Raw genomic sequence first — 12,515 nt, forward strand, 5'->3', positions numbered from 1 at the left:
ACTTTGCTCCCCATCACTGTGTTCCTGCCTCTGTACTCAAAAAAAGCATTTGGGGGCTCTGTCCCAGGAAGAACTACAAAAACTGGAGGACACTGAGGCCCTGCTGTTGTTAAGTGAGAGATAATCAGGACAGATCTCCTGCATGTGCAAAACATATTGTTTTCCTTGTGGCAACCACACAATTCCCAGTGCAATTATCCATCTGGCTGAGGAGCCAGAGAAAAGACTCAAAAAGGGCAACATGATGGACTGCAGGAGAAGCAGGGAAGGAAAAATGTAAAGAAAAGGAAAATGCTGAGCATAAAAACCACTCATCTCAAATTTACCACATCATTTCAGGGATGCAACAGAAGTCCTAAAACTTAACTTGTACCAAAATACAGCAGCTAAGGAGGAAAGCTTGTGGATATACAGAGTCACAAGAGAACCAGACATCCACAGCCATATCAATGCAGAGGATGGAGGGAGGGATGAAAGCAAAGAAGGGCTTTCAATAACAGATAAGAACTGCCACAGACAATCAGGTCTTTTTAAGTGGCTGGTAGTAACAAGGCTTTGATTTGCTGAGACACAAAGAGCACAGAAAATAGGGCATTTGGCCCACACAATTGCTGGATGCCTCCTGACACATTATAATCCATCAGCAGACAGCTTTGCCTGACACCTTTCAGCTGCCCACTTAGCAGCACTGCCTCCAAACCTGCAGAGACAAATCAGGGTTTGCCTCCCACACACTCTCAATAATAAAGCCAATATTACCATCCTGATTTTTGGAAGTCATTTTAAATATTTACTGCTTGATCCCATAGCAGTCTGCAGACAAATCTCTATTTCATTAAGGCTCTGATTTTTTTCTTTTTTCCCCTCTTCATATTTAAGTATTTTAATGAATGTATGATTTAGTATTCAGCAAGCCCACGCTACAGAAAGACTATTCTGGAAGAAATGGTATAATTACATTTCCTACAGCGACCTTGTAATCTCACGAGTATTTATTCTAGACTAAACAGCCTCACTCAGCTGCCCTGTGTCTGATTGTCGATGAAAGAAGCTTGTTTGACAACTGCTTCGAGCAGAAACATATTTTTTCCATGATTGCATGAAAAAGTAAAAAAACATCACCAGACCGGTATTGCGAGCACAGAGACTCGTGTTAGATCGATGAGTTAATTTTGAAGGCAAAGGCCAACAAAAACAATCAGCATGGACATTCTGCTGTCAGGGCCAGCTTTTGAGGTTAATTTAGTGGTACACACACAGCTACAGCCAGCTTTACATAGAAGAAACTGAGTGGTATATGCAGGCTTCCTTCTTTGTTTCTTTATATATTTTCCATATTCTCTGCTTTTATAACCCTCCTGAGACCTTTTACAGTTACAGAACCCACACTATACCCACAGGTGGGCGGGCAGGAAGCAAAACTCTCCACTTCATAAGCAGTCCACTTTTAATATATTCAATTGCTAATGACCTTGACAGAAGAGCTCCATGCAAAACACCATATTCTATGGGGTGTCGTTTGAAATGTTCATAGACTTTTCTGCCAGAAAGCTGATTCCTTAAACAGTAAGATTTCAGACTTACTGAAGGCTGCACTCCTTGATTTCCATTCAGCTGGAAAAATTGGTGCTAATCTACCTCCCCTATATTAAATTTGCATCCTTCCAAAAATCCTAAAATGAAGGCTGTAGGATTTCTGGGGAATGCTAAAGCAATACCAGACAGTTTCTGTATCAAACCAGGTCAAGGTGGTTTACAGGCAGTTCTGCTGCCTGCCCTGAAAGAGGCAGCACACTTGGCCATGTTCATGATTCCTAAAAAGGGCACCCACACAGTACTTGTTTTGCCATTCATGGGTTTTTATTCAATCATTTATGATAAAATGAACGAAAAACCAAGCTGAGTCTTCAAAGCAATAATCACTCCTTACCTGCCAATTGTCATTCATTGGGTGCCCAATGCCAAACCCTCTGCAGCAGACAGAAACCTCTCTGCTGAGGATCAGGCCCTGCAACAGGAGACTCTGGGAAATTCAGACCATATGCCTTGGTAGCCAAGAGCATTCCTGCAAGGAGTGCAGCCCTCTATGAGCCCTCCAAGGCAAGACAAGCTTCCCTTGCTCTTACTCAATCTTTTGACTCTGACTACTGAGCTTATTGAGAGACTCAATTCCATTAAAAGGAGCAGAATGAATTCAGTGTTCAAAACCAATGGGCCAGAGCAGATCAAATCAGCCCTTTATTTGTGGCTTTTCTCCTTTTCCAAGATTCAAGAAATATCTGCATACCCCAGTGACAGAGCAGATGTGAAAAATCACCTGCTATGGACTTTTAAAGCCCAGTGATCCTGTCACCCATTCAAAATCAATTCTCAGTTATTTCTCTGCCTCCAACCCTACACAGACACTGACAGGGTTCTAGCAGAAGCTGATCCAGCCAAAGACCAGCTCAACTATGCTGTAAGAATAGTCTGGAGACCATCCTGACTATTGCCTCACTTAAAAAAAAAAATATCACAATGACTGACAGCAAAGAAGTTACACGAGTCATTTCTAGATTAAGTGCCAGAACTCTACATGTGTTTCAAATTACACTACAACACTGTACAACAAAGAAATATGCAGAAATTTTCCACTGGAAGTGAAGGTTAAAAATTAAACACTAACAAAGCTCTAACAGATATGAAACCCAACCTCATCTTAATGCGAAATTTAAAATGCCTGAGCTGTCCTACACTAGGAAAAAGGGAATGAATCAATCCAGTTGTTCACAAGAAAAAGCACAATGGGCTAAAACATGTTCATTGTATGGAGAGATTTTCACAGCACTCCCACTCTGCTTCAGTACTTACCCCCACAGCTCTTAAAATGATGTTCTGCTTAGATTTAACTTTTAATTTATCAAAATATATTACCTATCCTCATTAGATTTGTGTTCACTATTAAACTTCTTTTTCTGCATTTTATTTAAACAAAACATTAACCAGGGTGTTCCTTACAATGGGATTATACATGAAAACAAGTTGATAGATCAAAGAGGAGTCACATTTTTCCCCCCAAAAAAGATTTTTTTATATGCACACACACATATATTCAGCTTGGATCTCTCCAAAGCTAAGTAGGCAAACACAATTTTATTTTAAGCAGACCAGGCTTGACTTGATTACAAGGTCTGCTGCAAAGAGAAATTTTTACCCTGACTTGTAAATTACCTCAATTTTATGAGAATGGTGAGGATATGACTCGCACTGTGCTGAGTATGATCCACTTTAGATTACAAGGTTTCTAAACCTTGAGTCATGAAGTTTACATATCTTTACCCAAAATGCTAATCACATAAGCAGATTTCCAATCTATAGCAAATTTTTAAGTAGTCTGTGTATGTCTCTTCACAGCTGTAAAACTTGGTGGCTGCTGTGTGGCCACTCCTGTTAGACAGACTTATAATTACTGCCAGGAATGTCTTTACATTTTTCAGGACCTCCAAAAAAACATCATTTGGATCCTCAGGGGCTTTTTTGTTTTGTTTTTCCTTTAGAATGAAAACTACACATCAAACATACATTTTTAAAGCAACACACTACTTTCCATCCCCATCCCATGTTATTCTTTCACTACTTGGAATGTCAGTTTGTTATATTTTTCATTTCTTTTGTTTTCCAGTAAGAAAAATGCAGACCTCCAACCACACAAATTCAGCATGCTCAGCTAAAACATCAGGAAGAAAAAAATAAATAAAATGAAAAGAGACAGGACATTTTTGCCCATCTAAGAAAACCTCCAAGTAAAGCTCGTGATCCCAAGTGTTCTGTTGCAGCCACAAACCTCTGCTCCCCAAAAGGCAACTCAACAGATTTGAACCAAAAGGTGACACTTCCCACTTCAGTCCAAACTTGGAGTTTGTGGTGACAGCAGAAGTGCCAGCAGAGCCTTGATAAGGCAGGGATCTCTCTCAAACACATCAGCAGGTTGCCCCCAGCTCCGTGCACAACAATTTCCCAGCGCATTTCAGTAATTGAGAGCAGTGACAAAGCCACCCAGAGCCAGGGCTGTAAGTCACTGGGGAGGGACAGGCAGCTGCAGGAGCCACCCCCAGGATGGGCATGTTCCAGTGATCCAAGAGCCCATTTTCCTCCAAGGGCAGCACCACATGTTTGGGAGATGCTCTCACGCATCCTCTCCCCTTTTCCAAGTCACGCTTCCATGTGACAGCTGAGACAGGCATGAGCTGGTCCTGGACTCTGAACAGCCAACGTGACCTTCATGGGGGGCTGAAGGACACAAACCCCTGCACATTGCACCAATCATTTGTGTTGGGGGGAAAAAATAATCCTAAATCTTTATTATTCTCAGATTTCCAACACCCTAACAAAAAAAATGCACAAGGATGTTAATGCTTTTCTGCAGTGCTTAAGAAAAAAAAAGAAAATTTACATCCCCAGGGGAAACTGAAAACAAATTTGCAAGAACAATTTGAACATAAATTTCCGTTTTTGCAAAATATGCAAACTCCACAGAGAAGAACAGTGGAAAAATGCAAAATCAAGTTTATGGTCAGCTCATTAAGTTTTTTGAAAAGCCTAATAAGCAAATAATACAAGTCATCTTAAAAAGCTTTTTTTAAAATTATAAAAGATTCCTTACAAATGTTCTACATGACCCTGTAAGTATTCACCCTTTTTCTTTCCCTTTGCTAAATCCTTCTTGCCAGCTGTGTCCTTCATTACAGCAACTCACTAAGGAAAAAACAATGCTGAAACCTAAAGCAGGTCTTGCAGAAGGTAAGATGGTAAGGAATATTCAAAAAACTCATTCTGCTGAGTTTTTTGAAGATTAAAAAATGTATCACTAAGAAAAACAAGTCAATAAATTATAAATTAGTGAATTCAAAAGTCACTAGGTTGACAATTGTCTTTGCAATAGTTCTGGCTCCAGGAACTCAGATAACAGCCTGCACATTTGAGGGAACTAACTAGCAGCAATAAATGTCAGGCTAAAAGTTATTAACAGGAAAATGAAAAGAGGGAGAAACTAATATTTAAAAAATAAATAAAACCAACTAAATACATTCAAAATCACAGAATGGTTTGGGTTGGAAGGGACCTTAAAAAAGACCATGTAGTTCCAACCCCCCAGCTATGGGTAGGGATGCCACCCACTAGGCCAGGTGGCTCAAAGCCCCATCCAGCCTGGCCTTTTATAAGTGCAAATGAACAGGAAACTAAAAATCTTTAGCTGGAGAGGTTTGCATTGTGCCCAGCTCTTCTGCCTCACCCAGGCAGCTGTGTGCAGCTGCCTCAAGAGCCCCAAAGCAGGGACAGAGGCACGTTAGAGCAGCATTCAGCACCAACAGGAAATGCGCACGAGTTCCTATAAACACAGAAACACAAATATATAAACCAACAGCCCTGCACGCCTTGAGGTATTTCAGACACCCCATGGAATAGGGTTAGAGCTGTGCTGGCTGGGAACCCACAGCACTGATGTATTTGTTTTGGAATGGCAAACAGCCTCAGGACCCAGAGGAGCTGTTCTGGTGGGCACCACCAACCCACCCACCCACCCAGCCAGCCGTGAGCTCCCCTTGCTGCCACAGCCACCCTGCTCCCCCTCAGCCCCTTGCCCACCTCCAGAGCCCAGCCCAACAAGCCTGGCTGCTCCTGCCCACAGGAGGAAAATGGCACTTCTCAAAGTGTCTCCAAGGACAGACTGTGGCATTGTTAGCAAACTCTACTCTGAATCCCACACAGACACAACTGCAGGGTTTAAAGGGATTTGCTCTGTAAAGTGTTGGGCTGCCCCAGACCTGGTGCCACTAAATGCAATGGACATAAAGCACAGTGTTCCTGATGGATTTGGACACCAGCATTCATGGGGCACAGGCAAAGGGAATCCTCCCTGCATCTTTTTCTTGTTTGTGATGAGGCTGAGGGGGCCTCCAAGCCCCTCTCACACTGGAGGTCCCTCATAGCTGTGCTCCATCCAACAGGTGGTGAAGGCTGAACCAGGCTCTGCCCAAGTTTAAACTCCTAATTAATACTTTTGCCTGTGCCCCATGAATGCTGGTGTCCAAATCCAGCAGGAACAGTCATCTATGTCCATTGCATTTGGAGGCACCAGTTCTGGGGCAGCACAACACTATACAGAGAAAATCCTTTAAACCAGAAGATAATAAAAGTTACAGGCATCAGGAGGACACAGAAACAGTAAAAATGGAGACAGCCTCACTCCCAGATAGTTTTCACTGTCACTTCTCACTTCAGTTTTCTGAAGCACCATTAGGTGGCTTATTTACCTTCCTAAGTCTATTCTACCTCTGTCATTTCCTGGATGAGATACAGCTTCTCCCATGACAGTGAACGAGATGGGATTCCTGTTTGGATTTCAGTGGTCTCCCAAACTGCACACTCAATTGCCTCAACTTTGTTCACTACTTTGTGGCTTCAGTTTTCCCAGATTGCACAGCCAAAGGTAAACTGTTCTTTTTTTAAACTCTTCCTTGCCTTGCCAGCCTGCACATTTGTTCTGCCCTGCAGTTTCCAGGCACTGCAAGTGCTGATGACCTTGAGGGTCAGGCCACGATGAGCTGGGTGACACTCCCCCAGCAGCTCCAATTTTCAGGTGGCATTTCAGCTACCAACACATCACTCCTGCACTTCCTAACCCCCCTTACCCAGGCACAGAAGGCTCCCAAACTCCCTTTCTCTCAAACGTGGATGCACACCACGATGCTGCCAAGCTGCTGGACCAGCCCTGCATTATATTTTTTGACAAAGTTAAGCTCTGTGCTTCATTTCTCACAAACACAGTTTGACTGTGGACAGCAGCCGACAAGTAAATCTACCCTTTTCCATGGCAAACAGCCCAACTTTAATATTTTTACTGGCTTACAGCTGGGTAAATTAAGCCCCAGATTTTTATTTATTTATTTTTTAATACCGTGCAACTGAAAATGAACAGCTACTTCACTATGACTGCCAAGGACAACCTTAAAAACACTAATGCAATCCAGTCCACCTCTCAATAGATCTATAAAGGCAAGAGGACCAAAAATTTCTGCTTATCCATCCAAACAAAATGTTGGTTGGGCAGGAAGTCTAATATTTTGTTAAGATTCCTTAAAATAAAAAAAGGAAAGGAAAAAAAGATCCCTGGCAATCTGAAGATGGTAACAATCCCAGCTACAATGCCATAATATGGGATTTAAAATGCATTTATTTACTTACCCCAGCTTTCCCAACATCTCAAGCTCTGGAACTTGTGGTCCATAGGTCTCCACTTGCAGAGGCTGATATTCATACAAAGTTTCCTCTAACTTTTGGATGGGAGCTAATGAAATATGCTGACCCTATTGAAAAAAAAAAAAAAAAAAAAAAAAAAAGTAAAATATTTCTACATATAATCAAGGTCAAAGTTTTGTTTTGACTTTTTTATATGCAGTATAAGAACAAGCATTACCTTGGTCCAGACAAACACCCTCCCACTAAGAACGTACTGTTCACTATACCACTCACTTCTTCATGATTTAGATTTTTTTTACTGGGACCTACAGATTAGAAGTGATGTTTCATCAGCTATAATTGTTTGGACAAGAAGGAAGGGGGAAGCAGCTTTATTCAGAGCAAGCTTACCATCAGAAAGTACAGCTGCTTCCAATGGCACTAGCAAAATTATTATTAGGCACTAATTTCATTTATCTGAAGTACTATCAAACAAATGTCTCTGAACAACCCTACTTGATTCTGTAATCAATGATTTCCTGAAAGCCCTAATTAGAAAGGGAAGCCACTTTCCTTTCTCTCCACAGGCTTTGTAAGCTTCCATACATAATGGCTCTCAAGATAGACTTTTACAGAGCAATACAATTAATTCATTCAGCAAATTCCCATTTGTTTCATAACTAAAAATACAGAAATACACAAACATTAAGCTTTCCCTCCAGATGGTACTTCTGCAAGACCTTCAGAGTGCTGAGAAACAGTGAGCCATTTGCACACCCCTCCCCTCCAAGCCCCTATCACTCAGAGCTCTCACAAAACAGGAGATTGTGCCTGGGAAGGAGGGGGTCAGGAGGATATGAGATAGAGCCAAAGTTAACAGATGTTGCTGCGTGACATTCTACACTGATTTGTTGATCTTTCACACAGTTTCAATTTTCTACTGTATTCTATGGTGCTCACAAAAATTAGCAGCAGCAGCAAAAAGAGCACCATGAGCTGCCCCAAACCAGCCTGGCTCTCCCTGTAGAAATTGAGTTTCCCATCTGCAGAATGCAGGAATTTAGCAAAGTAGTAGTATTGTTTTTGTAGACATTTTGTCTGAAACAGGAGATGGGAAGCTTTCCATGGTGTAATGCTGTGTATAAGCCTGGCTCCCAGTGGTGATCACTTACTGAGCTGAGCTTCCCTGGGGCCACTCCTCTGAGCATCTACTCCCTCAAGTGGAAAACACAGGCTCCTAAAGTGGGACACTGGGTTAAAATTAACTAAAGAGGGGAATGAAAAAGTCTGTAGAAGGGGAAAGCTGTTAATTAAATTTGTGGTTGAAGACAGTGACCTTTCTGAATTTGGAGCAGAGATATTTTTGTTTAGGGAGTTGCAGAAAATAGCTAAGAAAACTGAAAACATGAGTCCTTGAGAAGTGTTATCGTGGATCTAAGCTGATCTCCACGGAAATATCAGCAGCTCAAGTTTTCCATTCAAACAGCCCCTGTGTGTGTGATGAAAACAGAGAGTTTTAGGCTTTTTCTGCACTGCCTGGGGGACTGGAGAGGCCACTGCTGACACTGGTATGGAGACAGTGTCCTGGAGATGAGACGTGAAGGAAGATTTCCAGTCAGCCATGCACCACTCCAACTCTCATGGCCAGCATGTTTATTTCTGTGCTACAAACTATTGCTGCAACATTAAAAGAAGGCTACTATACATTTTTTAAAACTAGGAAAAGAAAGGTTAAAATTTCAGCTAAACATTAAAAATTCAGCTTTAATCCCACTTCATGATATTTTAGGACATAAAAGCAAGGGTTTATAATATCCTAGAAGTTGTCTATTTACTATCTATCCAAGTTTATTAAAATATAATACTTTGTAGCTACATTTATGTGAGCCTCTTACACCCATTGCTTAAATAAGACTCTTACATCTGAATTTTTAGCAACATCATTGTCTCTAACCAAACAAAAAATGGAAAGTCATACCAATGTTTTACATATGTACAGCCTCATCTGGTGAGTGAAGAGTCTCACTCTTCCCAAATCCAAATTTTGTTCCAGCCATAGAAAAGAAATTTTGGTTTTGGGCAAAGATCAAAACCACAGTAAATACTTTGGGAAATGACTTCTGTGCAGAAAAAGGGAGAATCTCAGATTGCAGGCACCCATCCCTTGAGGACAGCACCACAACAGCTGCTCACTGTCAGCACAGTTGCACTGGTGCCTTCCTGACACTTTGTTAATGAGAGCAACTTCTGCCAGCATTGGCCAAGAGACACAGGAAGGCTCCCAACACATGGACTGGGATCATCACTGCCTTTTTGCCCACCACCATTTATGCTGCTACAGATGTCCACCTCTGGAAGCTCCTGGGAGGACAGGATGAAAACGTTTCATTTGTTTTCCCCTCTTTGTGGGGTTCCCAATGTGCTGGGGTCACAGGGGATCAGGATGGACATCATCTCTCAGATAACTGAGCAGGAACTGTGAGGGAGCTGCCCATGAATGGTGGGAAGGCTGACTGGTCAGCACCCCAGGGGCATGGGGGGCACGGGGGGCAGGAACTGCCTCACCAGCTCCCTGGGGTGGCCTGGAGAACAGCACAATGTCAGAAGAGGAGCTGCATTATAGAAACTGTTCCCCCTCGAGCTGCTCTGACATGTCCAGCACAGGCCAGGACATTTTGTGTTCCTGTATGAAACCCAAGGACTGGCAGTTCAGCCAAAACACCTTCTTTTGAAAGGCATCCAATCTAGATTCAGACAGATTTCAGATCACACTCTGTGATCTGATGTACAGGTACATCCCCTAGGTAAGTTAACTGCAATAGTTGATTATCTTCACCATTAAATACTGGCAGCTTGTTTCTGGTTCATCAGGTTGACTCTCTCCTGTGTCTTTTTCACCTCCCTCGTGGGCCAAGGTGCAAGGATTAGGAACCAGGGTGCCATTTCCGTGGCAAAAGGATTGCACTGGTTTGTGTGCAGCCAGCAGATCTGCACCTCAAGGAGATTATGCAGCTGTATGAGACAGTTCATTTATTTTTGTTTCCCAAAATCATAACTTTAGCTGAAGTGCTTTGGCAATGTGGATTACATTCCACTTAGCAACGGGTGAAAAGCCCCATGATCAGCTGCCTCTCCTGCCCTTTGGTTGTCTGGCCTTCAGGCTCCTGAGCTTACAGACTTTCAATTGTTCAACCTCACAGGTTAGTGAGGTCCCAGAACTGGGTATGGCCCAGACTGGTGCAAAAGGCTGGGATGCAAACCAAAACCATTGCCTTTCCTATTTCCACTGCTGTTGGGATAAACTGACTCACAAAAAAAACTTGTTGAAGTTAAAAGGCTCAATTTTACCACTATTATCTCAGTTTAGAGCCATCTGACCAGAAGCATCCCACTTTTGTCTCTCTATCCCAATGGTCCCAAACCACTTCATAACAGACTGGTAATAAAAGGGAAGCTGCTGTGTAACTTTAGAGACACCACAACAGACAATAACTTACTTTGGACTTACACAGCACTTTTACAGATCCAAAACCCATTTCTAACCTATGAGGTAAGACTTTTAAATTTCCTGTATTCCACCTAGACAGTCAGCCTTACCTCTTTCCAGCATTAGGAGGCATTTATCAGCATGCTGAAACCAAAATGAAAGCAGTGGGACCAAGGTCCTGCTTCTGCATTGCTTTCTCCTGACAAACTTAAAATCTGATGTGGTCATGGGTAAGTATTTCTAATTCCCCTTGGATGCTGTAATGTTTGTGTAAAAGAAGCTGACAGCATCCAAATGAAGAGAGAAAAGGCTTCCAAGAACACAGACAACACTTTTTCCTGCCTCCTCTCCCTCCCACCCCAATCTTCACAGCATACAAGTGTTTTCCCTGGGATTATTTTAGGCACCAGAGCTGTCTATTACATACTGGAATGTATGGAACCACCAAACATGCTGCTAATTAGAAGGAAGGCATTTGCTTATCCTTAGGACTTTGTTTATATAAAAGCCTGCACAGCAATGGATTTGTGAGCAACTGACATTCTATTCATGCGCTGTATGGGTTCAGATGGGAGACATACAGGATTAAATTGGGAGGGGGATTGAATAATGTCTTTGTATTAGAAGTAAAACTGACTGGCTGAGAGACTGTTTGAGACAACTATCAACTGAAAAAGAAACAAAAGCAGTGGCCAGTTTTGGTTTCAGATTGTGATACAACATGGCATTAATAAAAGAAAAGCCGTGGATTACATACAAAGAGCTGCCCCTGCAGTAACAAGGAGCTTACTTTAAACAAAAACAACACTCTTTCAGGAACAATTATGGCTGTTAGAACATCAAAATTATAGTGTATCACTGCACCTTTCACACAGGTTTGGGGAGGGACTCTTGGCAAATGCCAGGTACATCAGTATTTGCCTGCTAGCAGAAGGAGGTTATTTTAGCACAGAGTACAGAAATATCAGCCCAAGTTGCAGCGTTCACACTTCTCCCTGTCCTGCCCTCTCTCCCTGTCCGTGGCTCCAAAATGACACTGCCTTCCTCCACCTCCTTCCCTCAGCAGCAAAAAGAAACAACTGACTGCCTTCCCAGAAATCTTTCAAGAGCCAAGGAAGAGGAGAAAGGAGACTCACACCAAAAATGCACTGGTAGGGGAAAGAGGAGGAACAGCTATGCCACAAAAACATCTCCAGGCAAGAGACAGAAGCCAGAGACTGGGGTCAGTAAAACTTGTCCAGACAAGGCAAGTTTCTGCACTAACAGCAGCTGGGCTAGTTGATGGAGCCAATCTTTTTGCCTTTTAAATTTCTCTCTGCTTAGGGACCCGCTGAGCTCTGCTATCAGCCCACTTCCACAGCACACGTCAGAGAACAGAAATAGCGGCGCTTGCGCTGCATCTCATCAGCCCCTCTGCAGTAATGTTATTTTTATTTAACCCTTTTCTCTGCCAGGTCACTCTCCTGAGCCTGGCCAAAGCAGGAACCAAGGGCTGTGGAATGCCAGGAAACATCCCCAGCACTGCTTCCACTGTTAACCTCTCTGTCCTGCCATGTACAAAGACCCTTTTAAACACACCATCCTCTGAGCGTGCAATTATCCAAATGCTTTCAAGTGAACATTGAAACAAAACTATAAATTCCATGAATTTTTCAGTAGAACTAGTCTTAGGAAACTATTTTACTGTTAAGCTGGTAACAGAATTCAGCTTTTGAAAAGATTTCATGTTAACACAATTTCTTACAGATATCAATGTAAATATCTTTGGAAATGTGATGTGAGCCAGAAGTTGGGTTGTTGTGGATTTATT

At 42.4% G+C, this 12,515-nt stretch overlaps 1 protein-coding gene across 1 annotated transcript in view; it reads right to left on the reverse strand.

Annotated features, from left to right (window-relative positions):
• Positions 1-12,515, reverse strand: part of MNAT1 (MNAT1 component of CDK activating kinase) — a 119,060-nt gene that overhangs the window by 29,282 nt on the left and 77,263 nt on the right. Inside the window, exon 7 of the mRNA XM_058026380.1 lies at positions 7,225-7,346. Within this exon, the coding sequence (XP_057882363.1) occupies positions 7,225-7,346 (122 nt within the window). The remainder of the gene's footprint in view (positions 1-7,224; positions 7,347-12,515) is intronic.

Source organism: Melospiza georgiana, chromosome 6, assembly GCF_028018845.1.
Source record: "Melospiza georgiana isolate bMelGeo1 chromosome 6, bMelGeo1.pri, whole genome shotgun sequence".
In the NCBI taxonomy this organism is placed as follows: domain Eukaryota; kingdom Metazoa; phylum Chordata; class Aves; order Passeriformes; family Passerellidae; genus Melospiza; species Melospiza georgiana.